This window comes from Parambassis ranga, chromosome 2 (genome assembly GCF_900634625.1).
Source record: "Parambassis ranga chromosome 2, fParRan2.1, whole genome shotgun sequence".
Taxonomy (NCBI): Eukaryota; Metazoa; Chordata; class Actinopteri; family Ambassidae; genus Parambassis; species Parambassis ranga.
Genome location: NC_041023.1, coordinates 7,997,452 through 8,024,857, shown reverse-complemented (window position 1 = coordinate 8,024,857; position 27,406 = coordinate 7,997,452). Strand labels below are relative to the sequence as shown.

General features: G+C 41.5%; 2 protein-coding genes across 10 annotated transcripts in view; both read left to right on the top strand.

Annotated features, from left to right (window-relative positions):
* The first annotated feature begins 8,712 nt into the window (after nucleotides 1–8,712).
* Nucleotides 8,713–12,197, top strand: eomesa (eomesodermin homolog a). Of its 2 annotated transcripts, XM_028397900.1 has the most exons (7): nucleotides 8,713–9,577; nucleotides 9,898–10,052; nucleotides 10,574–10,695; nucleotides 10,849–11,007; nucleotides 11,084–11,145; nucleotides 11,265–11,983; nucleotides 12,105–12,197. In XM_028397900.1, exons 1-7 carry the CDS (start codon nucleotides 8,868–8,870, stop codon nucleotides 12,116–12,118), a joined length of 1,941 nt encoding a protein of 646 aa, XP_028253701.1. In that variant the 5' UTR covers nucleotides 8,713–8,867; the 3' UTR covers nucleotides 12,119–12,197. The 2 variants fall into 2 exon arrangements, with proteins under 2 accessions (XP_028253701.1, XP_028253695.1); XM_028397894.1 differs by having other exon boundaries at nucleotides 11,265–12,197.
* Nucleotides 12,198–17,970: 5,773 nt separating this feature from the next.
* LOC114432411 (sodium bicarbonate cotransporter 3-like) overlaps nucleotides 17,971–27,406 on the top strand; it is a 28,717-nt gene continuing 19,281 nt past the window's right edge. For 7 of the 8 annotated variants that reach the window (XM_028400407.1, XM_028400411.1, XM_028400408.1 and 4 more), the window contains exons 1-2: nucleotides 17,971–18,139; nucleotides 27,115–27,196. In XM_028400407.1, the coding sequence (XP_028256208.1) occupies nucleotides 18,098–18,139; nucleotides 27,115–27,196 (124 nt within the window). In that variant the 5' untranslated portion in view covers nucleotides 17,971–18,097. Of the gene's footprint in view, nucleotides 18,140–21,703; nucleotides 21,867–27,114; nucleotides 27,197–27,406 lie in introns of those variants that run through there. The other variant, XM_028400405.1, reaches the window with a different exon arrangement.

The following is a 27,406-nucleotide window of genomic DNA, read 5'->3' as shown; positions in this document are numbered from 1 at the left end:
TTGGCCTATTCTCTGTTTTTCTATGTACCATTATTGCTCTACTGTGGCCATAAAGGCAGAAAACCCTTAAAACAAAAGAGGTCTGAGGCCTAACATGGAAAAACAACCATTAATTTAGTATATTAAATAAAATTTTTACATGGTAATAACCTCAAAAAATGAAAAAATGTAGTTTTTTAACAGTGTTCTGGTTAAATTATCATCTATAAACACAAACAATCCTGTGTGTTCTGTTTTTTCTTTATAACAATGTGCTGTAAAAAAAAGACCTGCACTAAATTAAGGTCACAGCTTCATCTCTCTATATCTATTAGTTCTACTATTAAATGTATTACTACAGCTTTTGAACTCTGCTGATGCACAGCCACCTTTAATACTGAGGTTGCGGCGGTGTAGGCTCCTCAACCAGTTTACTGGACTTTTGCTGCATATCATGATCAGATTATACTCATTGGAATGTGTTTGTGAAGCACTCAAACCTGCATCCAGGTACTCCAATGGTATACTTTGAACTGCAACTTAACTTAGACTCAGTAGAAAACCATTTGAGAAAGTGAAAGAGAAAATAGCTTCACGGTGGTGTGAGACCACCCACTCACATCCTCCTCTGCAACTCTTGGGTGAGTCACTGCCAGCCACCGCTAACCACACAGGTGAAATAAACCATAGCTTCATCCCCTGCACCTACAACATCGACGAAAAATGTCAAAGTTCTCATGCGTTTGATGCTGATTTGTTTGTTTCCCGTACTGTGTGTTCTCTGTGCTGCAGCAGTCCATTTTTTTAATTCTTGTGCTCGTTAATGCATTAATAGTGTAGACACTGTGTATACCTAGGGCCCAAAAGCACAATCATTGAGCTGTGATTGTTCTCTCCGTGGAAAGCCTTGTGATATTTCTGACATTTGACAATTAACAGCTCCATACGCAGAATTGCAAAACCAAAAAGCCTAACAACAAACATAATTAATTGCAGTTTCACAAGACATGAAAACAAAGCAAAAAAAAAAAAAAAAAAAAGCATGCCTCTTCTTTGTTCATTTTGACTGCAACAGATCCCCTGTCTTCACACCTCCCACATTGGTTAACGTGTTGCATTGTCCCCCACACAGCTATTCACGTACACACACGCAGACACGCTGCAAAAACACATAGAGCCCCACACACTCACACACACTTACGCACCCTCACACAAACACATGTATAGGAAGACCACATCAGCCTGGGGCTCCCCTTTTGTCAGCCTCTGCACTAAAGGTGTGATCGCTCGTCGTTTTTTTGAGGAGGTGGGGGACATTCTTTAACAAGGGGTGGAAGGTATTAAGCCCTCCTCTGATAAATCATATTGTAAGTCGAACGTTGGGCATCATTGGGGATCCCCTTGACAGTTACAATTTGGGGTTCACCAACATGAGGCAGGGCTTCCCTGAGGTGGGGTTCCCTGCACTGTCAGAGGTATATGTGGTGGTTGGTTGATTCTGACTTTACCTGCTTAAGTCTGGTTGGAAAACAACTTGCACCAGAGGGTACAGGTTAGCTTAGCTTACCAGAAAAAAATGGAATCCAAGGGGAAACATTCATCCTGGCTAGCGTAGAGCTTTTAGATATAAATGAACATTTACTAAGTTGTAGCCCAGAGTTTTAAATCTGACTTCTGTGGAAACATTCCTGCACTGGTGCCATGGACAGCAGGGTAAGCAACAATCAACACAAAGCATGGCCTCTGATGGAAAACCCTGTTAACGTTCTCAAGAAATGCACCAGATAAAAAAGAAACTTTCTATTTGGAGGAATTTTACAGTTTGAGAAACAAAGCGATCGTTAGTGAGCACAAACGTAACACTGCTCGCTGCTTCAACTCATTATTTTAAAGTAAGCTAACCGAACCAGCTGCTGGCGCCACCTACGTATTTACACCATCCAGGTGTGAAAATTGTATCAGTCTGCTTGTCAAAGCGTGTGTTTACAAGGGTCTTTGTGGTTTGTGTGTAAATTTTGTCATTAAATGGTACAAAATGTGCAAATGCTGCATAGCTACCAGCTTCTTGTCTGTGTGGCTGCTAGTTAGAGAAGAGAGTCTGTCACTTCCAGTATCTGTACAATTCATAATTAAGAATATAAAGACAGCTTAATGTGTTGGCCAGAGTCCAAAAGTGTGTGTCAGTGGGGAGTATAGAGGGTGATACACTGGTTGTGTTATGGAACATCATGTCAGAGGTGTAGTTGTGTCCACATGGGACTATTTTCTGACTCAACGCTCTGGGGTTAAATTAATAGGCCAAAACAATTAATACAAGTTGTAGGGTCACACCTTACTTCATGAATTGCTTCAACTTTTAAACTATTGCAGACTGTGTGTGTATGAACATAAAAAAAGAACAGCAAAAAGTCAGAATTTTCTCCTCAGAAGCTCAACAGACACCAGATTTTTGAAACAAAGTCTGGTCCATTAACACTGGGGATGGGTCCAGCCTGTCTCGGCTGGTCTGTTCTATCAAGGTCTACAACCATCAGATGAACCTCGAAACAAGCGCTCCACGGCAGACAGAATGTTTGGTCCATGTGTCTAGACCTCCACCATATCTGACCCGCCAGCACAGAAGGACACACAAACACTCGACAGACGATCATAAGGAACAAATACAGGCAGGCTCCTTCCCACCACCATGTGACTTGGATATGCATGCTCACTGCTGTTCGTAATTTCTTATCATTGACACCCACCCCTCCACATCCACATATACACTTGTCAAATATGACACCTCTACCCACAAGGAAGAGACCAGGTTCTCAGTCCTCTTCTGGAAAACCTGACTAAACTGTCCCATGAAACCACACAAGTGGGCCTTCCCTTAAATGACATCTGCTTCGGTCGTTATAGGACGACCTTTCGCTTTGTCCTTTGCACCTCTCCCCTGCTTTCCAGTCAGAGATGGAGACTAGTCCATGGACCACTTCCATGCTATGTGGGAGTCCCTGCTGTTTCAGTAGCTGCCAGGCAGGCAGCCTCTTCCCTCTCTCTACAGAGCGTTTGGCTCCATAACCGCGGGTGCCCATCTGATGTGGTCCCCCCCATCTGACTAGCAGCTCTCTTCCCTAGGCCCAGACGGCTAGAGGGACAGAGCAGACGAGAGGGGCCGCAGATTGTTGTAGACCATTTACATGTAAATACAGAGACCAGGCCTGGGTCTGGGTTCAATATTGAAGGTGTCCGCTGCACTGAGGTCCCTCTGTGTGTGCATATATGAGTGTGTGTGCACATGTATATGATTGTGTGAGAGCGTGCACGCGTGCGTTTTGTGTGTGTTCATGTATGTGCATGCCATGATCCAGTACATCTAAATTATACAGCTGCCAAATTGCTGCAAATGTTTTAATACACAACCATTCTGTGGTCTCTAATTATATCTAATGGCTGCTGGATGCATTTCTCCACAGCAAAAAATAGAAGCCTTTTCAGTGAATAATTTGGCATGTTATCAGTTAGTTTAATATATAATGAAGCAAATGACAACACTGATTTATAAATCCTTTAAACGGGCCTTAAAGTGAGATAGAACGATGCTTTTTGTTTGTGCGTCTGAGGCCTTTTCCAGCACTGTAAAGGCTGATGGAGAGGCAACAACCCCCCCGATTTCACTTGGGGGGTCACCCTTAAACCATTATTCATGTCTACATAACCTCCCTCCCTCTAGCATATGCCTCTGGTTGGTAGACAGTAAGTCAGTTAGGGCTTTCCTCTGTGTCGCTCTAGAAGCTTTCATACCAAGTGTTAAAACTCTACATTCTCACTTCTGACTCACTGATTTAACCACATTGAGGCAGGAGCAGCAGCAGAATACTCCTGTGGTGTAAATCTGTTTGTGTTCCCTGTCCAAAAAAAAAAAGAAAAGAAAAAAAGAAACAAGACAAGAAAAAAAATACAGGGTCCTCCTGAAATGCAGTTTCTGAGTCAGGGCTAGCGATGTGATAAAAGCCCAGCTTGTTTGGCAGTAATAGTGCTATGGGAAAGTACGGAGAACCAGGGGTGCCTTGGTGGTGGTTGGTTGCTTGGTTGGTTGCTTTGTTGGTTGGTTGACGAGCTCAAAGTGTGGGACAGTCTTCCACCTCTCCGCCCACCCTCAGTTCGCTCTCCTCCGACCATGCCTGCTAGAGGCGGGAGTGCTATCTTGGAGGCTTAATGCCGAGTCGATACGACTCCACCACCCTCCCTTACACCTCACGTTCCAGGAAACACATATATCCAGTCTACGCTGTCAAACTTTTAGCACCTGCTAGTTTGCTTTGGTCCCTCATGTCAATTCCTCTGGTGTTTTCAGGAGGATGGGCTCGGAGAAGTGGGTCAACAAAGGTTGATGCTGAAATGGGGATGAGGGTGAGACTCGGGCCAATGGACTGCCATCCACTTTTGCCGATGTCGGCTGCATGTTCTGCTCATGACAACACGCATTGAGTGAAAGTAAAAGAAAAAAAACAGTGGATGTGTCAAATTCAGCTGAGTGGTTTGCAGTCAATTTACTGTTGCAGGTAATTACTGGAGTGGCATTAAAGAATAGGAATTTATCTTCTTTTTTTAAAAAACATAACTGTACTACAGATACAGATATGGAGATACCTCAAACTCACAGTGCTTCCATAATTGTACTTGCTGCTTTCCCCCACAGGCCTGCAGGGTGACACTTTCTATAATGCAGTAATCCAAAAATCATGTTATCATTCCTTGGGGAATCAAATATAGCAGAACAGCTCCAATCCTATTTCCCTGAATGCAACCGGTACACCTTATTTTTCCTAGATTTGTCTTAACACAGTGGATTATCATTGCCCTCTGAAAAACCTGTGCATCACAGAAGTATTGGGCTCACATATCCCCAGATACATTTCTGTCTTTCTATAATCCACCGCACCTCCCTCCTTCTACAGGCCACACACACAAACACACATATGCAGTAACATGCTGACATTGAGACTTATCTGTTGATCAGATGGTTTTATGCAATCTGGCATACTTTAATGTATTTGGAAGAATACAAACGTGCTGCATGTATGGAAGGAGAACTCCCGTGGGTCTCACTGACTGGTTGCAGATGGAGGAAATTCCCATTTCATGATAATTTGCTTTGCAGAAATGACAAACAGGACTTCAAACATGAATATATTTTACATATTCAATCTGAGTATTGGCACAAAAGAAGGTGAGGCTGTGATTTTATATACAAAACAAAAAAAGGTAAAAAAAAAAAAACTGATGCCGCTGTTGTTTAAATCATTGAGGGAAAATATGGTGGAGACAAGGAAATAAGGGAGTAATTGATGAAAGCAATATGCACCCACATGGAAATTCATGAAGCTGTCACCTTTGTATCTTTGAAGACAGCAGCATGTCTGTAACATAAGCTGTCCTTGCGTAAAGACTACTGCTTTGATTAAACGTTCGTAACTGGAAAATATACTGTGGGACATCTTTGATAAACTTGTGAAATAAATTCTTTCCAATAAAAATGTTCTTGAGGATGATGATTTGCGGAGGAGCACAGTGCTGGCATGGCGCACACTGCAAGTCAGTTCTTTTCCCAGCACCCCCCTCCCTCCAGGGGTCTCCGTGGCGAGGATCTCTAATGAGACTTGCGTTATTAATCCTTGCAATGGGGTACATGAATTCACTCCTGAGCAAAGGCTTCAGCAGCCACCTTGGCCCATAAAACCTGGAATGTATTCCTTTCATGTGCTCTGTTGATGATCTACTCTGACAACAATATGGTAGGACTTCCCTTCCCCTGTCGCGCAGGCCCTGGCCTGGGGCCAAAGAGGGTCATCTTAGACACACTTGGACTTTTATAGGTGGTCAAGAAACATGCTGACAGGTCACAAGCAGGAGCTCCTTTATGAGTAGGACCTACACATCCACCTCATTTGGAATTAGTTTATTTATAGGTGGCCAATAAATCATGTTTATTTTGTTTTCTAGTTTTCAAATGGCAAAAACGAGTCTTTAGGGTCGTTTCGGGGGAAAAAAAAGAAGTCCATGGCCGTTAAAACAATCACATTGTGGCTGTTTTACCAGGATTTTCCCTCAATGGGCTTGTAATCATCTGTGAAATAAAGCTGTAAAGTGCAATGATCAGCTGTGAAATAATTCATACAACAGAAAGGATCTGTGCCTGTGCAGGTGCCATGAAGACTGATTTTTCTTTTCTAATTTATTTTTGTTAAAGAGGGATTCACTTTATCAGTAATTTGCTGATCATGCAAAGGGCCCTTTAAATAAGAACACGCTATAGAGGGAGGATTGTACTAATGAGGTGTTGACAGCTCATGCTTGACTTTGGTTTGAATACAAATGCAGCTTCCTTTGAACTATAGATTTAGTGAGACAAGAGAGCAACACCTCTGCTGTGTGAAAGCCAGAGAGAGAAAGCGAGAGAAGGGGGACATAAACAGAAAGATGAGGCCAATAATCGTCCTTATAATGTCTTTTATTTGTGTTCCAAAATGGACATTTGTAGCCGTATTTACAACTGATTTTGATCAAATAAAATGGAATTTTCACTAACCCTATTTTTCACAACCCCCCCCCCCCCCAAAAAAGCTTTACTGCCATCTTTGTGCATGTTTCCCTGAAGAATTGTATTCGTTGCAAAAGAGCAAGAAAAAAATGAGGTGAAACAAATCAGGATTTGCACATAAGTGAGATTCTCTGTTGTGAAACAGAGCAGGTTTCAAATCATTTGAAATGATGTCAGTTGTCAAATGTTTGGTTTTTTTCTGTCTGGTGTGCAGTGAGTCTGTGAAGGGTCTCAATCTTGATTGACAGATGTGCGTCGTATGCATGTAGCTCCTGGGTCCCCTGATGGCCCGAAAGCTGCAGCTCCACTGTCCCATTTATGACACGAGCCAATCTGCCTCCAGCCGAGATTCTCCCTCAGCTTTTCACAGATTTGTATCCCCATTTTCCCCAAATTCATCTCACCCCCCCCCACCCCCATCCCACACACACCCTTTATACTCCCCCTCCAGCTTTCTTTAAGACTCAACCAAACACAAAATGCCCACACACACACACATAGATGCAAACAGAGTTGAAGATGATGTAAAGTGAGAAACAAGTGGAAAGAGTGAGAGTTAACGGCCAGCATGCTGATCTTTTTACATACTTGAATATAAGCAGCGGTGGTGGAGGTTTGCCCAGTGTCCTGATCAGTCACTAGAGAGCGCTGTGCCTCCTGTTACCTCTGTCATTAGGCCTGGATACAGTAGCTCCAGACATGTTTCTTTGATTATTTTCTGGTTTCGGCAGCTTTTGATCTCTCACACTATCTTTCACTGTGTGTGTGTGTGTGTGACACGGACACTTTATATTCAATCATGATTTGTTTTGTATCGGATTTTTTAATTGTAAACAAACAAATATGAAGACATGTTTAATTTTATTCGGTATTTTTGCAGGTCTAGTTGTGTCTTTTCTTTCATTTTTGGCATTCTCTTCCAGAAATATCAGGTGTATTACTTTACGTCTTTGAGAACATTTATGTTCATTTAAGCAAACTTTATACGTTTTTAACATCAAATTTGAACAAAAATGACATTTTTTCTATGATCTTCTCATTAAACATTTTTAATATAAACCAACTCGTATTTAAATTCCGGTTTGTAATATTTAGAAATGAAATGAAATCTAAATTCTCTTTGTGGTTTCTGACATTTCAGTTTAATGTCCCACACATGCTTTTATTGCGTTTCATTTTGACCACAAAAGCAATAATTATAAATGATATGGAAAAAACACAGTATCTAAAATGAATACAGGCCTATATGTTATTTAGTCTCTCTCCCTTTTTATTTTTTTAAAATGAATTCTTCACACAGCCTGAGAAAGAAAAAGGGAAAAGCTCGTCTACAATAAGTGACTTCCAGATTTGTCGGGGGAGCCAAATGTAAAAATTAAATCTTAGTGTTTTTAATTTTAGATATGTCTTTTAAGGCGTTTTTATAGTTTATTTTATTATTATTAACCCCGACACTGCAGAGGTGCCGGACTCCAATTATAGGAAATAAGGTGCAGGTGTGACTTTTTTTCCCTTCTTCTTTTTTTTCGAACGTGCTCGGCTGTTTGCGCGGAGTAAAAGTGCTTCTGTCTTTGTTGTTTATCGAAGGTTGTTCTCTGCTGAGTCGCATCTCAGTGCGTGTTTGTGTTGCCGTGAAGACTTGAAGCCGAAGAAGCTGAAAGATTTGAGGTGATTGTGCCTGCGCGGCTGCAAAAGCAAGACGCGTGACTTCAATCTTTTCTTTTTTCTTTAGCAGTTTTGTATTTGAGAAGCATGTGAGGCAAAGATAACAAAAAAAAAAACAATCTGCTTCTCTTCTCATGTTTGTGCTTCAACTAATTCCTTAAAAACAACCTGAGGGGTTATTTACGCGTGTAATTCATTGTGAAAATGATGGATTCGAGGTTCGTGGATTTATCGCCACTTCAGCCTGCACGAAACAGCCTATAAAATATATATATATATATATATATATACAAAAGAACTTACTCTTATTACTACTTCAGGCATTCTAATTGAATTAGCGGTTATTGGCTATGGAGCGGGCTGGAGCCCCCGCATGCTTCTTCAAAAGCTCCTCCCCTAACGCTTGGGTGTGTGGAGAACTACGTCTTATAAGAGCCGCTCAACACCCCGCGTCCAGCCCATAATCTGATCTGAAAATCATAGGTGAGGAGAGGGTTGAACCTCCCATCATCATTCGTCAGGGAGGGAGGCTGCAGAGACAGAAAGAACCAGGGCGCCCGCTGGCACCTCTCTTGGCTGAAATTCACTCTCTGGACTCTTGAAAACTCTTTTTATTTATTGCAAGATCTTTAAAACAATGCAGTTAGAGAACATTCTTCCCAGCGCAAGCATCAATTTACCCAAGACCTTTTACAATCTGTCCTCGTCGGACAGTGCCAACAACAGCCCGAGGCCGTCGTCGCAGCTAGAGTATCAAGAAGTGGACCGGACGGAATCAGAGTCTAGCAGCGCTCCTAAGAAGTATCTGACCGGGGTGGGGAACGGGATGCTGGGCGAAGGAGAGGGGGACACTTTCACTAAAGCCGGGCCAGATGGGAGGAAAGGCTCCCCGGTGCTGGGTGAGGACGAGCTGACGAGCGGTCGCCGGTACAACATAGACGAACTTGGCTCTGACAGATACTTCATCTCGTCGACCCAGGCGAGTTCCGACATGGCAAACCCCTGTTCCCTCTTTCCATATGCAGGACAGACTGGGTCAGTGTACACCGGGTCAAGCAGCTCCAGGTATCCGGCTTCACTACATTACGGATCCGTCCTGCCGCCCACGGGCTTCTCCTCTTCCTCAGTGTGCACTGGTCGGAGCCAGTTTAGCAGCGGAGGGTACCAGTTCAGTCAAGGTCCGGGCTGTTTGTACCCCTCCTATCCCGGGACGGGGACAGGTATTGGGTCCATGTCTCTCCCGGGGTCTGTTGGCGGAGCCAGAGCACAAGTCTATCTTTGCAACCGACCTCTGTGGCTGAAGTTCCACCGGCACCAGACCGAGATGATTATCACCAAACAGGGCAGGTAAGCAGATGCTGCCGGAGGCCTTCATTCGCGCACACACGCGCACATATCTGCGTTCATCCCGCAAAGCTGTTAAATTTCACGGCTGGCCATTATTTGCAACTTTACACGCATGAGCACAGTTTTACGCACAGAGCCACACATTTCTTACAAGTTTGGTGGCTTTAGATTATAATATATAATATAGATTTTAGTATTTTTAAATTAATATTTACGCATCAGGCTTATATATTTATAAAAAAAACACCTAAAAAGTTCCACTTTCGTTTTCCATTTTTTCCTGTTTCTGCACAACTAATCCATGTTTTCGTCTTTTCCAGGCGGATGTTCCCATTCCTCAGTTTCAACATCACTGGACTCAACCTCACGGCCCATTACAATGTCTTTGTAGAAATTGTTTTGGCTGACCCGAATCACTGGCGCTTTCAGGGAGGAAAGTGGGTCACTTGTGGAAAAGCAGACAATAATATGCAAGGTGAGTTACAGAATTAAGATGGACATTTAAAGGGTGCATTTTGATTTTGATTTTCAAAACATTTAAAATTATTCGAAAAAAAAATTGTGTTGTAATTGGACACTTTAAATTTTCAAATGTATTTCCAAATAATACACAGGTTTTTTAAAAAAATCTTTGGGAGAAATTAATGTGTGAAATTGCTTGTTAAATGTTTTAAATGACTGGTAATTTTTAAAATGCTTATTTCTTTATTTAACCATGAATGTAAAATCCTTTTTATCACTATACACCATTTTATCAATTTATTAAATTAAATTAAATTGTCAAGGAGGAAAAAAAAATCACATTTTATTTAATTTAAGCAATTTTTAAAACTAGTAGATTCATTTCACAGCAACATGAAAACAAGAATTAATATTAATTCTTGAAGAAAAACAGGCAATGAATTATTAAATGCATTTTTAGAGGACAGTCTGCACAGATGTGGCCTCTCTCTCTTTAGTGTCATATTAATTATATTGCTCTTTTTTATATTTTAGGTAACAAAATGTATGTTCATCCTGAATCTCCAAACACTGGTGCTCACTGGATGAGGCAAGAAATCTCTTTTGGCAAATTGAAGCTGACCAACAATAAAGGAGCCAACAACAACAACACACAGGTGAGATGTGTGTTTGGATTCACAGATTTAATTATGAATTGTTTAGATATAATAATAATCTAAAGATATTTTTTATTATCAAATCAAAAAGTCATGCAGCTGCTCTTTTACTTCTTGAAATAAACGGCGTCACCCCTCACTTCTCGTTTTCAGATGATAGTCTTGCAGTCGCTTCATAAATACCAACCACGTTTGCACATTGTGGAGGTGACAGAAGATGGAGTGGAGGACATGAGCAACGAGGCCAGAACTCAAACCTTCACCTTCCCAGAGAACCAGTTTATAGCCGTCACAGCGTATCAGAACACAGATGTAAGTATCAGTCATGTCATCTTCCTAGATGCATGAATTAAGCACAAATTATTTACGCAGCACTTCTTTGTTTCAGATTACACAGCTGAAGATAGACCACAACCCCTTTGCAAAAGGCTTCCGGGACAACTATGACTCGTATGTGTCTACACTTCAAACAATATGGTTGTTCTGTTGTTTCCTGACCTGGACGCTGCATTTTCTGTTGCACATAGTTTGATTTTTACGTGTGTGTTCTTCTCTTCTGTGTTGCACAGGATGTACACAGCCCCAGAGAGCGACAGGCTTACTCCATCTCCTACAGACTCCCCTCGCTCTACACAGATTGTGCCGGGAGCCCGCTATGCCATGCAGCCTTTCTTTCAGGACCAGTTTGTCAACAACCTGCCTCAGAACCGATTCTACACTGGCGAACGGGCCGTTCCCCAAACCAACAGCCTCCTCTCTCCACAGAGTGAGGACGCCAGTGCAGCTGCCTCTGCCCAGCGCTGGTTTGTTCCTCCAGTCCAGCAGCCAGGCTCCAACAAGCTCGATCTGTCATATGAGAATGACTATTCCACCAGTAGCCTGCTGTCCTACGGCATCAAACCTCTGTCCCTGCAGACATCTCACGCTCTCAGCTACTACCCAGACTCTGCCTTCGCTTCCATGGCTGCAGGCTGGGGCACCAGAAGCTCTTACCAGCGCAAAATGACCACAGGCCTGCCCTGGTCCCCTCGCCCAAGCCCCCCAGCCTTCCCAGAGGACCAGCTAGGGGCCACTAAAGAGAAGCTGCCAGAGGAGAACGCCACGCCAGCCTCAACCTGGATCGAGACGTCCCACTCGCTCAAATCAGTGGACTCAACCGATTCTGGCGTGTACTCAATGGCGTGTAAGAGGCGCAGAATGTCCCCGGGAGGCTCAAGCACAGAGAACTCCCCAACCATCAAGTGTGAGGACTTGACTACGGAGGAGTACAACAAGGACAACCCAAAAGGCATGGGTTATTATGCATTCTACACAAGCCCCTAAGACTGTATTTATTTAAAGTAAATATAATTCTTTTGTTTGAGTGCTCTCCATTCCTTGTTAATGTCTTTTTTCTCTTTTCTCTAAAGGTGCCAAAGCTTAGTGTTGCCCCCCAAGCAAGCTGCACAAGGTTATTTTCCCAGGCCAGCCCCTCTCACATACCTGAACAGAAACATGCATAGTGATTGTTGTTTTTGAAATTTAAAAAAAAAGAAGCATGTCCCATTTAATTCTTTTATTATTATTATTATTATTTTTACAATTTTTTTAACGAATGGGTTTTTTTTCTCCCCTGCGTATATTTAAGTCATTTTCGTTGTACAGTATTCGTGCACTTTAGAATGTGATGTATCTTGTACAAAATTTGTCTTCATGGAGGTGTTATTAAATGGATAATAAAACAGCTTTTCATAAAGCAATTGTCCAAATGTCTTTCTGTGTTTGTTTCATTTGTATATTGTGGATGTACAATAGTAAATATCGGCCGGTTGCAGCTCTTAGATGAACATTTTTGGAGTTCTCACTGAGTGGTGTGACCATATAAATGGTATTTATATTTTGTCAAGGGTGCCATTCAGTGGTTGTGACATTGCAACAAGTAGCATAATGTATTTAATCCAAAGCGCATCAGCATGAGATGCTTTTAAACAGGTTAGCAGAGCAATGAAGGACAATGTCTTCTCACTATGTGTAGACTGATGTGGGACATATTTCAATATAAAGAACACCATGCATATTACAAGACCTCTTGTCAATGACAATATGAAACGAGGTGGAATGATAAATACAAGTGTTCCTTACAAGCTTTTCCTGTGGTGCACATGTGCTTTAAAAATGCTGACCCATCCGTTTAATGCTATGAGTGTTACACGCTTCAAGTGAACAAAGTGTGATTTAAATATGAAGTTTACAAGCCTTGTATGACATGATTCACAACATAGACCCAATTAGGTGAAAAGCACACAAAAGCAGATAGTCCTACTATTCCTTCTGTTGTTGCTATGGTGTTTTCACACATTTTATCATTTACCTAAGTAATGCAACTGCATGAGAGTCAACTTAGAAATTACGAGAAACAGGCTAACTAGAAAGTGGTCCATCAGCCATCCATCCGAGGGCAACGTTCAGCTCAACACCTCTATTTATACTGCACGTCTATGGCCTCTCCAAAAGTAGATTAGTGCAGATAAACTGCATGAAACGAGAAGTCATAATATTCACACAGAGACCGGCTTGGCTCGTGTTCTCAGCACCTGTTTTCCGTGAAAATACTTCATATCATCCTCCATAAGGACCCCAATTTGAATTGATTTACATACTCGAATCCTAATTAATTCTGTTGTCAGACTCCTTGACAAAGTGAGGAGTCTGACTAACTCCAATTAACACCTCCTAACAAGGTAGAGTGCTTGATTGCCCCGGCCTCTCAGGAAAGCTGTAAGAAAAAAGCTCTCGGGGAGGGAAGGGGGGTGGGGGTGGTACTGAGAGGAGGTTCGGGCCTGGAGAATAAAAACGTTTGCACTTGTGCATGTCAGCAAATTGTATTTCTGAGCATCTGATGAGGTTTTTCTTCTCCTTTTTATGTTGCCCTGACCTCTGTTTGTCAGTTGTTGAGAGGTGGAGAATAGCTGTCAAGATTGTAAGTGGACAACTGCAGCAGCCACGTCTCTCAGTAGAAAGGAACAGTTGCAGAGACGCGAGTGACAGATTGAGTGACTGATTAAAATATGTTTTCTGTTTTAATAAACATTACTGTGTTTGATCAACAATTTACAGGGCTAATCATAACCTGCAAAAAACACAATCATAATCATATATGTCTGGAAACAAATGTGCACATTTACACTTCAGGCCCTTAAAACAGGCTACGCAGGGCCTCTTTGTACTTCCTGTTGCTGAAGATATCTTTGTAATGACATTGTATGTGTAAGGGTTGTTGTCATGCTGCACACTGATCACATGTGTAGGTTAGTTTATCCAATGAAAGATGTGACTAAGTGTTACAATACATGGTGATAAATGTACTTATCAAACATAGCTTTCACAACTTCAGTCAGACATGTATTGTGTTTTCTCTTCAAATGTCACACATTTGCACAAGTCTTCTTTCAAATTAAAGTTGTTATTATTATTATTGCTGCTATTATTAATTAGCATTTTTCTGTGTAATTGTTTTTGTATGATAATTTAGATGATGAATCTAAAGTTGTTTGTTTAACAGGTGCTTCTTAGGAGCACCTGAACTCCCAGCAACAAGTCGATAGATTGTGTCTTTCTCAGTCATTCATGCAAGAAGCACAGCAATCAATAGACACCTCCGCAGCATGCTTCCACAAACTCAGCCCATGTTAACTTAAAGACGATATGCGCATTGGGATAAGACCTGAAACACTGAACACCGATGTTAACATTGCCTTCTACAATCTTAGTAATTGACTGACTTTTGTTGTGGTGTGTGTAACAGCAGGCGGCTGTGTGTGTAGAGCATGTTTGTAAAAAGTAAAGTTCTGTCTTTCTGTTTGACTCCTGCGTGTCTGCGTCCTTCCCTCAGGCTGTCCTTTGGTGACCGTGTTGAGAGTTCATGTAAGAAAGGCCAAGGAGGCTACGGAGATATTGTACCCAAGGAGGGCTGACATCTAAACACACATGAAGGCCTCAGGCTATTTCCTCACCTTCAGTCACACACTATTACTGCTCTCACTGACTAAATGCAGCCACAGGCAGGCGTGTGTCTGGGTCAACATTTTTTTTTTTTTATACACCCCTTTTAAAAAGTAACAGTCAGGCACGACTGAGACAGTAGCAATTATGTTCCCTCTTCACACTATATTTCCTCTTTTGATGTGTTGATAAATGTCACCTCAATCAAGCCAGTTAGAATTACTGCAGAATTGTTCCTCGGGGATCATTTGAGTCTTGTTTGGCCACATTTTGTTGTGATGCATTCACTCATTATCTACTTTGAAAAGGTTTACATTTATTGCGGTGAATGTCATGAATGACACGTCTCAGATCCAGCTGTGATAATTGTATCTGAAATGATGCATGATGACATCAAAATCCATGTTGCTCAACACAACGATACACAATGGAAACCCTCTGCAAACATTCTGTTTTATATGTGATGGCCATATGGCTGTGTATTATTAAGCGGAGGTCATTGGCATCAACGGTCTAATGATGCTGACAAAGACTCTCCTTTTAGCTCACCCCAGGTGTTTATGTACACAAACACAATGCTTTATTCATTCCGCCGCCTCCTTTGGAAGTGGTTCATCAGCAGTGGATGGTGGGTTGGTGGGGGATACGTTTGACTACAGTACGGGTGTAGTGCTCACAGGTCTGTTGGAGTGAGACCCTGGTGTGAGATGAGTCTCAAGTTAGCAGGGCCACAACTGTTTGGAGAAGGGCGTTGAGTGTTGGCAGAGAGCACAGAGGTGAAAGGAACTGGAGGCGCAGGAGGGTCCCTGTGTCGCTGCCCTCAGACGGCAGCACGCAGGCAGGCCCCTTGACTCACTGGTGCATGGATAATGTTGTAGAGAGTATCCTGCGGGTAAGCTGCACTTAACAGCACATTGATTTCAAACCCCTGTGTTCCCTCTGGAGGGCAGTGGAGCGCACCTCAACAGACCGGACCCCCCCCTTGCCCTCCTTCTTTCCCTCTTCCCACCTCCTGATCACCACCACCACCATCTCCACAACCGACCCCTCCCATCCCTGTGTCGATTTGGGTACACCATGCTGGTCACTGGCCTCTGACGCTCACCCCTCCTCCTCCTCCCAATGTCCCAGCGGAGTTGAACAGGATTCAGGGGCACTGAAGGCTCCCACAAGACACCAGTCTTGAGAGCAATGTTTGGGGAAGGGCATGCAAAAGCAGCTGGGCGGAAAAGATCTGTGGTCAAAATCAATGCATTGGCACTTTGATGGAGCGCTCTGACAGATTTGGGAATTTCACATTCTCCTCCTTCTCTCCTGGCACCCTCAGAAGGCCTCACCGCTGGAGAAAAACAACATCCACTAACCCTTCTGGGAAAGAGGGAGAGTCAATATTCATTTTGTGGCTTGCGTGTAACATGTTACACTCTGCAATCTGTCACATCTTTCAGCTCCCATCTAATTGAATATCTGCATAAGCTCTGCACTAAGACGAAAAGTAATGCAGCCAAGCCTCTTTTTCATATACAATTGTACTAACCTCACTTCACTTTTTTCAGTTTCTGGAAGAGAAAACTTTCTTTCTTATCACCACAACACTTTGCAGCCTGCATCTCTTTACCATGAATCCCAGCACAGGTGGATGCCAGTGTGGTGCTTCTTTCCACTTGTCTAACTTCTGACTCATCCCCCAGCTGCATCATACCAATGAATGTTTCAGAAGCTGTACACAGAACACTTCTTTGTGCGCTAATGGGCTCTCAGCATCTTTAAGACTCAGGGTACAATTAAGAGGTGATAGTTTGATCTCCCACCTCGCAGTTCTATTTCTGAGCTGCCGCGTGATTATGCCGGAGGTTGATGGGCGGGTGAGGAATGGGCTCTATTTAAAGGAAGACACCCATGAACTCCTCTGAAAGAACAGACTTTACTACTTTGGCTGTTCTGACAGTATTGATAATTTTATGAACTAATCACCAAAATATTATGTAATAAATGACCCAAAAAAACTGTTCACTTGATTTTTTTTGTCTGAAATTAGCTGTTAATATTTATTGTGTCTAAATAAGAAAAAAAATTTGTTTGGCTTTGCTAATGACCTGTCATATTTTACACCATCAAAATGCGTTCCTCCATTTAATCATTTGTTGGTTTGTGTGTCATCAAGCACTTCTGATGGTTTAAAAGTTCTTTATTTGTGGCACTGAACCACTGTTTTAAATGGCAGGAGACACTTGTTTTATACAACATTGCCACCTGCTGGTGACACTGAATTATTACACATTTGTTTTTCCCTTTTTGTTTTTTTATGTGGTTCAAAATTAGAACGTAATGCATAATATTTGCTCAAATTTTACATTTAAGATCTATTATAGCCACACGTCTATAGACAGCCTTGCAAAAAGAGAACAGTTATCATCTTCCACATAAAAAGTCACCATTTTTAATTTAAATTAAGCACATCTGACAGACTAATCATTTATTGTAGTATCCATTTCTATTGATGATTTAGCATTCAAGCCATCCATTGTATCTGTGTGTATGATTTGTTGCTTTGTCATATTCGTCAAGTATTTTCAGCTTTTCTTGAGCTTGTAGGAGTGTAAACTGCAGCTGTTTGCTCTGTACTGATAGGAATGTGTCTAAGAATGCAAAGTGACTAAACAGCCATCTGCTCCTTCCACACAGTGACACCTGATCAGATAATTATATAACTTGACCTGTATAGCCTTGTCCTTAAAGGCCTGCTGTGACTTAATGAGCTCAAACCGTAGTTTGGTGCATCAGGAAGCAACAGTGACCTCTACTGGAGTGTATTCGTCTCTTCAGGACACAGATGCTGCTTTGGACCCAATAACAAGTGAAACTGCAGCTTCTAAGCACAACAAACTGGTTTAAATGTGAGTTTGAATCCGTTATTGTCTTTTTTTTAACCACAATACAAAGTGCTGAATGAGAAATTTCTGTTTTAGATGCCCTTTCAATGTTATTATTACCAATTACTTAATTAATTGGGCTAAAATTGCCGTGATTAATTAATTAATTTTTTTTTTAAATAAAAACTTACTTACTTTATTTTGAGAACTTTTTTAAATTTAATTCTGAGTCATCGTGTGTTTGACTGCACCGTAACCGAAATAAAACCCAAATAAAAACCCGCTTGGGACATTTAGGAACACGGAAGTAGCTCCCGCCCCAAGTCGTTACGTTCCTAAATATGATTGGCTAATGCTCTGGGAATTGTAAGCCAATTGGCCATCAATCAATGTCAATCATTTGTAGAGGCGTGTCCTCAGAGTGCCGTTAGGAAAAGCAGAGCCTGCGCCGCCTCGCTGTTAACATAAGTGTCACCCGGCATCGTCTGTACTGTACATCAACCGGCAAAAAGCGCTAACGGTGGGGCGGAGGACCAACAGTGGGTGAAATGGACGAACCTTCAGAACAAATGAAGCCCCTCTTGAGAACAGTAAGTAGCGGCTCAGCTCAGTTAACCAGTCCCCCACCGATATAACTGTCCTGCTCTTTGTCCGTTTTTGCCCGTTGTTTGTCAAGCAAGTCCAAGGGATGCTAGGGAGTCAGATTCAGAGAGGCTCCATCCGGCGACTGCTATTGTTAGCCGGCTTTCTCCTCCGGACACGTGGCACGGTTATAAGTTTTTTTTTTTTACAAGTCTCCTGAGAAAGTCAGTGAAGAAGTCCATCCAGATATAAATAGCAGAAAAACCTGTTTCCCTGTCCAATTTGTAGTTTCCGTGCTAATCTTTATTTGTCTTTCAGCTAGCGTAAGCTAATGAATTAGCTGGCCACGAGCCAAACCTGTTCAGATCCGTTATTAGCGATTAAAAGACAAACTGTTCACTTGTTTGTCTTTGAACTTTTAGCAAAGCCAGAACGCACACACACACACACACACAAGTAGGCGTGATACGCCTCCGGTGTTGTCTGAATGAGCCTGACAGTATGTTAATGCGGGGTTGCACCGGCTTTAGCATATTCTTCAACGTTCAACAGGTTCATCCGTCCCTTATTGGACAGTGTGTGTATAATCTGTGTAACAGGAAAAACGCTTCATTTGCATATCAAATGTGCCTAGAATAGCTGTGGCATGTCCATGTCAGGAAAGGCTGCTAATTTTAAAACTTGTTCAGAAGAGAGGAAACGTAAACATGGAACTGTCAGGCAGTTTACACAGCATTTGTGACGTGAATTAGCTCTCCTCTGTGTGACGTTTTAACTGAGTTGTGGGTGATTGTACCACTTCCTGTCTGCTGGATGTGCTGTCACAGCTTGGGTGATGAGCATCAAACACACACACACACACACACACACGCAGCAAGCCCAAAAAAGAAACCGATTGCTGAGCCAAGTTTAAAGTGCACTCTGACTCTTTGACATCAGTGGTGGTGTAGGGTTTTCCACTACTATGTTTGTGTGTGCGCGCCTAGTTGTGCATCTATGAACATGTGCATGTGAAGAAACTCGATCCTCAAAGCTGCCCAATGAAAAGGGGCTTATAGAAAGCCAAGACATAGAGGTCAACTCTTGAGATTCACTGTGTCATAGGACCCTTTGGGCAGTAATTAAACAGCTTGGTGCCTATTAAAATCTATGAGGCTTGTTACCCGTCTAAATAGGACTCCCAGAAGGGACAGCAAGTGGTTGTGTGACGTAAATTATGTAACTGTGCACCCACCATTTTTTGTGTCCTGCTGCCATGTGAGGAAAACCAAAACATTGGCTGAGTGACTTCATAGAGAGGCTGTGTGAAAAGGTCTGTTGTTACCTGCATCTGTGCAATTTATCTTTATAAGAATTTTTATTTACTTTATTCAAAAAGGTAGAAACGAACTGTTCAGTCCATAAAACTTTGATCAATATGTATATGCAAAAGAAGTGTGGGTATCTATGGTGCTTGACCTGCTTTTGGAGCTGGCCTCCTGTGGCCATTTTAGGAACTGCACTTGGACTTGTTTTTTTTTTTTTACCGGTGTAAAGGCAAGGTTTCAACATTGCTATTGTTTGGAAGCTGTAGAGATGTGTCATCCATACAGAAATCTTAGAAATGTGCCTGCAAAACTGTGTGAATTTTATTTAAACTGTTACTAAACAGTTAGCCATGCTATGTTTAAGCTTTAACAGATCAGATCTGATCTATGAAACCAATGATTGATTTTTTTGAACCTCTTGAAATCAAAAGTGTCCCAAGATGAGTTCATTGCTTTAAAACATGATTTAAATAACTTGATTTAAGCATCCGACTAAAATTACAAACATTAGTCCAGCCAGTGTGGGATCCATGACCTGGACTTCACTTTTATTGGCTCAGCACTTACTACCAGTGAGTGTTCTGAATGGGTAATTACACAGAATGAGCCCGTTTGATGGGCTCTGTTCTCTGTTGCTATGCTATTATTGTAATACAATAAAAGAATAAAATTCCTACAGTACCAAACTATAGGCTAATTAGCGTACACAACAGAGAGCGTCTGTTAATGTTGTACCCAATTGACTTTCTGTGAGAAACCTGATATGTTCCTTTAGAACATAGGATGCAATTGAACAGTACCATAGGCCACATTATGTTTAGTGCTTTAATGTGGGAAATTACCTGGTATGCTCCATAATTAGACAGCTTTACTCGGGTATAAATCATAATCATTCTGTGCCTCTTATATTCACACACTTCCATGCATTCATGCATAAACAGCCTTTCACAGAGTAGGACTTCAGCTGTTTATCTGCAGCGGCTGTGAACAGGATTGTTTTTCTTTTGCTTTAGCCACCCACAGTTTTCTAACTAGACAACAGTTTTAAGTCAGGAACATTAGATCACACTGTTCTCATTTGTATCTGTGTACAGAACGATGTACTGTAGTCATCAATTGGCCCAAGATGTAGCAGTATACTGCAAGTGTTTACCAGAAATTATCTAAAGGCTCATCCCAGAACAGAAAAAAACTTTAAACCAGCCCCATTATGCTGGTAATTATAGCCTTAGTCTCAATGGGATCTTGTTTTTATAGAGGGGAGAGTAATATGGCTAATGGATACAAGTTAAACTTTGTTCTCTAAACTTCTCACCCGTGTTCCAAAATAATCACTGAATCCCTGTTACATAGATTTTTTCCTTTATCTATAGACATCTTATGAGAAACAGCTATTCTGTCACTGAAATATGTACAAATGTTTAGAGATAACATGATGAGTTGACAAGACAAGACATCACCATGGGCTCTGAGCACTTTTTTTGGCATTTTATAGACTAAACAATAATTATTTGCTGTATCCAAAGTTCTAACTGCAGTTTTCTTATGCCATCTGATATCACTCTTTCTGTTAAATGTCGTCCACATCTCAGGACCTTTATGATGATGCATGTCTTGTTTTTCACCTTTGTCTTCATGGTTTTGTAGTGATGGAGGTAATGAATGCTGTGCCCACAGGTTTCCACAGTGATTCAAAACATAGGCATATTAATTACTGCTTATGTTTCAGATAAGTATTTTTTTCCCGTACTCATATAAAAGCTCCTTTTGTAGGCACAAAACAAACGTTTCATAGTTCCTTGTAATATTACAGGTTGTTGAATGACATGTTGAGCCTTGAAGCCCTGATAAGGATTGTGAATGTCAAACTCAAAGGCACAGAGGCACTGTGAATCTTAATGAATACACCCGTAATCTGTCTATTTTCAAATCATTGCACCTTGTGAGGAATCCCAAGTCCACACGTGTGCTCTTTTCTGTTTATCGGTGTTGGGAATGGCTCTTCATTTGTGACCTGAATACCTCAGCGGGTGAGCATTTGTCTGTCCTCCAAATGTGTGCGTGTGTCCTCCATGTGGCAGTGTGTATGCGTGTGTTTTTAAGCTCTTGGCTGGGTGAATAAAATATTCATGATAGCATGGTGGGATTGGCTGCTGTGCAAAGAGCGGGCTGACAGGGTAGAGCAGAGAGCACTGTGTGAAGCCGCTCTCTCTCTCTTCTCCTCCCTCTTTATAAAGAGATGAGCAGAGGAGCAGAGAACAGACGAGTGCGACACTGTCTCTGTTAGCGCTTAGCTCACACACACACACCTTCTACATCCGAGATAAACCACTGAACAGAAGGAACTGGTTAATGTCCCACCTGCCTTTGCTTTGTGGATGTTTCAGTCTAAATGGATGAACGGAACGAAGGGGAACATGTGCTTACGGTACGCCTCATCCTGTGTGTGTTTTTTCGTAGTCTGCACTTGAACAGAATCCAGGACCTCTGTGTGTGCAGCCTTCGTGCAGTGTGTTTGTGTTTATATCAGTTTGTCTGCTTGCATTCTTCCTCAGACTAGTAGTCAGAATAGCGGTCTGTGCTAATGAGTGGGCTAGGTGGTCAGTACATTTGACCAGAATGATAAAAGCAGAGGTGTGAAGGGTATATCGGGAAAGAAGGGGTGAGTGGTTGGTACTTGACTGGACGTGCCTCTTGTGATAGAAACATTTTCTTTTTACTCTTTAATGGCCTCTAGTAGCTTGAATGAGAGAAAACCGTCAGACAGATATGGCTGCTTGAAGGACCGGGACAAGGAGAATAGGAAGGAGAGGAGAGCGGAAAAAACACACTAGGGAAGGTGGGGGGGGGAGATGGGTCTGCCAACATAACAGAATCCTAACAAGAGCTTGCTGTCAAGAGAGATGCTGTTTATTTACAGGAAGTAAAAGTAATTAAAATGAATGAGTGTCTCCATTCCCTCTCTGTGCACATATATAGAGAGGATATGGTTGCCTTTATGCAGGCATTGATTATATCCACTGTTGGTATTGGTTTGTTTGAAATAGCTCCTTGGCTCTTTAAGCTGGATGATTAAACTGCATGTCTCAGAAAATTATTAGCTACAGGACTAGGCTTTTATCTAGCTCCTTAATATCCTATTCAGGTGTGCTGAGTAACAAACTGGGCTTCAGGGAGATAAATAATTTAATGGCAAGTCAGAAATATAGTCAACTGCCTGATCAAATTATACACTTATTATTTCTTTATATATATTACCTTTATAACAATAAGGCTTATAACATTACTGTGAGTCAACAGTGTTAAGTCCCAACATGGTCTAAGGAAGTACAGGGACCATCAACCAACACCGCTGAATTGGGGGATGTGCTGTCTGATCTCTAGCTGCTCCAACAGGCAGCTTATAAGACTTAAGGACCTGCTGCTAAGGTCCTGTTGCCAGATACCAGAGGGCACCTTCAAAGGTCTTGACAGGTTAGGACTGTTTCGGAAGTGCAGAACACAGCAACAGCATATTAAGTAGGGCTTAATGGGGGAAAAAATACAAAAAACATGCCTGTTATATTAAAGACATCACTGCTAACTTTTGTTTTTGTCTTAACCACCACCTGGCTGCAGAGAGCTCATAAACCTTAAAAGCTCAAAGTATAGACTGAAGTGAGTCCTGTTAGGCAAGGGTGTTTGGCATCATTTATGTATACGGTATAACTTGGACTGCAGCCATCTATAAACTCACTCGTGTTTCCATATTTGTTGTGTCTTTTAGATGTAATTGGTTTCATAATTGGCACTAAAAAAACATTCTCATCTGGAGTGTACAATTGTGCATTTGGCAGTGTAAGACGAGAGATATAAAATTATCTCAGGGACAGGTCTCTCACTATATAACACCTCTCTTACGTCATTCCCTATTGATTGGACCAGATCCTAGTACAGCGAGGCTGGCAAAGAACAGAGATTAGGGGGAATCAGGCGTGTTGGCATGTTGGGTGGCTGGTTGTTTCATTCACTGTCTGGTTGGCTGAAGAGCTTTTTGGCTGCTGTTTTGTTACATCACTCCCACACATAGTATTAACAGACGTGAGGTTAACCTACAGGCTGTTAATGGATAGTAAAATTAGTGGTGAACATCAGTTAATCAAGTGAGATTGAAGCTGAATATTAGCTGGGTTTTAAGCATCTTCTGATTATTATCTGCTGATCAGACAAAATGGGCTCAGTATGCTACTTTTAGCTGTGGGAAAAAAACACTGCCTGAGCATGTCATCAAGGTATGTTTATATGTTGGTCAAAAATGCATGTGGATGCAGACATGAACTTCATTTTAGTACTGCACCCGAAATGCTCACTTAAATTAGTTAATTTCACAGTATCTGTGTTATTCTTGACAAATTAATGTATAAATGGAGTGTTTTGTGCCAAGAAAGGAGGTTGATTGAACCTCTTAAAGGTTCATGTGAGCTATAAATCCCCACAAATGTATAAAACTTAACACATTGGTGACTTTACCACCTAAGCTGCTGTAAGGCCTGAGAAAATCCTCATATGTGGGCACAGCAAAAACTAACAGTATATATTGTTACTGTGTCCATGATGCGTTTCTCTTAGACGGTATATAACTGAAAGCAGGCAGCTTTTACTGCTCCGAACAGTTGTCACAAAAAGTTACAAATTTATTTATAGAGACTAGTATTTGTACCAGGCTGTAAACATGCTTATTTTTGCTAGCCTAGAGCCTAGAGGCTCCGGGGTGAACTGCATTTTTTTTTTCAACACTTAAGTTTACACATAAGTTTCATTCCTCCACCCTGGGAATTGCAGCTTGGTTCCTTTTTATATTGTATGGAAAAAGAAATCACTGTTTTTTTGCATCGTTATTAATTATCTTAATTATTGAGCAAGGCTTTTCTTTGACAAACAAATAAAACCTGTATTATCACTGTGCAACAGTTTAGCTTGACTGGGATAGTAAAGCCTCTAGAGACACTGAGGGCCTACAGGATGTGCTAGATTTCTCTAGTTTTGTCTTTTTGGGGGAGAAGAATGAGGTTTGTCCCTAGATGTGAACTCAGAAATAAAAAAAGTTTGTAGTTCATTTCTGCTGATCCAAATCTAGATAATCTGACTTCACAGTGGTCACCTCTAGGCACATGTGTACTCACAAGATAGAACACAGGGCTAGGCATATATAATCTGTCTTTAATTAGTGTGCAAATACAGCCAGAGACATGTCTGCCTTCTGTCATCTGCAGCTCTATTGATGGCATTATATGACAGCTTCTTCTTCCTCAGCTGGCAAGTCTTCTGCTGTCCAAGCACTCCCCACTGACACTGGCCATTATGCCCACAAAACACAGCTGTGGCTGAACTACAGGAGTAAGCGCCCTCCCCCCCCTTGTCTGGGTACTGTGTTTGAGAGACTGGGGTTTATTTTTGACAAAGCTATGTGACAGGTTGCATCATGTGTTCTTAAACAGTACCAAGCAACATGAGGTTGAGGGCACAACAGACTTTAACACGTGCTTGACTTAACAGGCATGACGACGACAACAATCACAGAATGCATGCAAAGAGATGTTTGGACATGTTTATACAATACAATTAACATATTTCGTTAAGTGGTATTTTAAGAAGCTTAATAATAAGGCGAAACGCATGCAGCAAGAATAGTCTTTTACCGGCTTTGCTCTACTTCCTTGTAAGCGTTGGGTCATGTGACTCCTGTAGGATGAAGTGCTAAGAACTTTGACCACTTGCAAAATTCCCTTTATGTTGACTGACACAATTTTGATTTGTTTCAAAGCACAAAAATATAATTTGCACTGTATAATTTCATATTAATCCTAAAAGCATTTGTTTCATCATTCCATGAGTCTGCTTGGGTACTTGTGTATTGGCTTTCCATTCCCTCTTGATTGCAGCTACAGCTCTTCAGTGCTTTTGATAACAAATGACCATCAGAGACTAGCTGGTCAATTTTATCTCCCTTGGTGCTGTACTGTGGGGAAAAGAACTGCAGTTACTAACGACAGATTAATTTCTCGCTGCTCTTCTCCCACAGCTGAATATTATTACTGCTCCTCATCAAGGCACCGTCAGAGAGCAGTGCAGCTCATTATCATGTAAATCCACCAGAAAAAGAGAAAAGCACACATACAAGTGCACACACAAACACAATGACAGATGGCATCATTCATTGTAGGTGGGGGTATGAAGAGGAGAATGAGTATGGTAATATATGTGTGGAAATCTGAATGTCATTGAAGACATATTAATAGTAGCAGGACAATAATAATGTGAGGGCAGCAGTAGATGAACACAATTTCCATGATAATGAAACAGAAGAGTGGTTAGTGGAGGTGACTGACACATCAGGACAGGCCAGGCCCTTATATCATTCACGTATCATGTATCCTTCCAGCATGCCTCTAACATCATCACCTTTTATTTCCATTCTCCCCTGCTTGGCAGCAGTGCCTCTCTGTGATTGGTTAAAGGGAGTGAAAAGATCCTCCAATTGGGGGTTGTATTGCATCAAAGTGTTTGTACAGAGACAGGAAGAGAGCAGGAAATTTGTATTTGTTGAAAAACAGATGACTTATATACAGTATGAGGCTGTTCATATTGAATGTAAATGTCACCATAATGTGTCTATATGAATGTGTATATATAAACATCAATGTTGTAACCTGATTTAAAATGGCAAAGAGAATGCGATATGTGTAATCAGCACTCAGTAGGATTAAGCCTACTGCTGCTGTACATATATCCCTTATTCAACCTGTTTGCATTAGCCTGGCAGTGAGGTCCCAAGATTAGCTCCTGGTACCACTGTGGTATTTATACTCTCTATATGAATGCCTGTCTAAAATAAACATTTCCTTCTTGGTCACAATACATTACGTTTAGTTGAAATCCACACTGACGAGCCTGTCTGACCTCCATTGATTTTTCTCGATACAGACACTTGGTGGTAGTAGAAATAACCAGGGAGTATTTATGTTACTAGAGCTGCAAATACAAGACTTAAAAAATGGTAATTTGGGCTGGTACATGGTCAATGCTGGTCCAGCTATCTATAAAGATAACAAATAACAATAATCTCCTGTAATTGGATCATTCTATCTCTTGATGTGTCTGTGACGTTGAATTCAGGTTAATTGTTTTCAATAAGGTCATGGCCTCTTTTTTTTAATGACTGTAAGCTGCCTCCTGATGTTGCCACGAAACTCGACCTTTATCGCTTACACCAATGTTTTACAATGTGTTCTATGCTATATTTCAAAAGCAACATGAATTATCACAATCTACCGGGCCTAGATGGGCCGTTAACCATGTGCAGAACAGAAATATTTAACTTGCTATACTTATGGGCTTTAGTGCAAAGCTGGGAGGATTAAGTATGTGGTAAACCATACTGTACAAATACAAACAAAAGCGGGGCTCACTACCTGTAGGGTACAAGGTGTGAACAATGTGTCCCCTGGCTACACAGCAAAGTACAGCATGATCTATGCTGGTGTCGGACCAATTCAAAATAAAGAGCAGAGTTTAGTGTCCAGTGAGTCGTAAAAATAAATGTCATCATGATATTTTTATAATAATCTTATTTGATAATGTAGCATATTTCTTGAAAAAGTTTTAATCCTGTTCTTTCTCTCACCTCATGTTCGCAGGGACTAGATGAGGAGGCCTTAGTTGACCACGGAAAGACCAGCTTCACAACTCACACAAACTATGAAAATGATGAATTGGAAAGTAAGTTTACAGCAACTCAGATTGAAACCTTTTTCTTCTGACTCGTGCATAAGGAAAAATACCTCTTCCTCATTGGGGTCCACAACATCCTATCCTCCCTTCAGTAATATCTCTGTTATGACTCTCATTGAGCCCTGTTCTTTCTGTCCAGCTGAACTCTTTTTTTTCACTCTATGCTGTTTCATGTCCTGTGTCTTGTCACTTCCTCTC

Coding starts and splice junctions, on each gene's coding strand:
- eomesa (XM_028397894.1), top strand. CDS start 8,868: ATGCAGTTAGAGAACATTCTTCCCAGCGCAAGCATCAATTTACCCAAG. Junction 9,578..9,897: donor ATTATCACCAAACAGGGCAG/GTAAGCAGATGC, acceptor CGTCTTTTCCAG/GCGGATGTTCCCATTCCTCA. Junction 11,008..11,083: donor CAGCGTATCAGAACACAGAT/GTAAGTATCAGT, acceptor TCTTTGTTTCAG/ATTACACAGCTGAAGATAGA.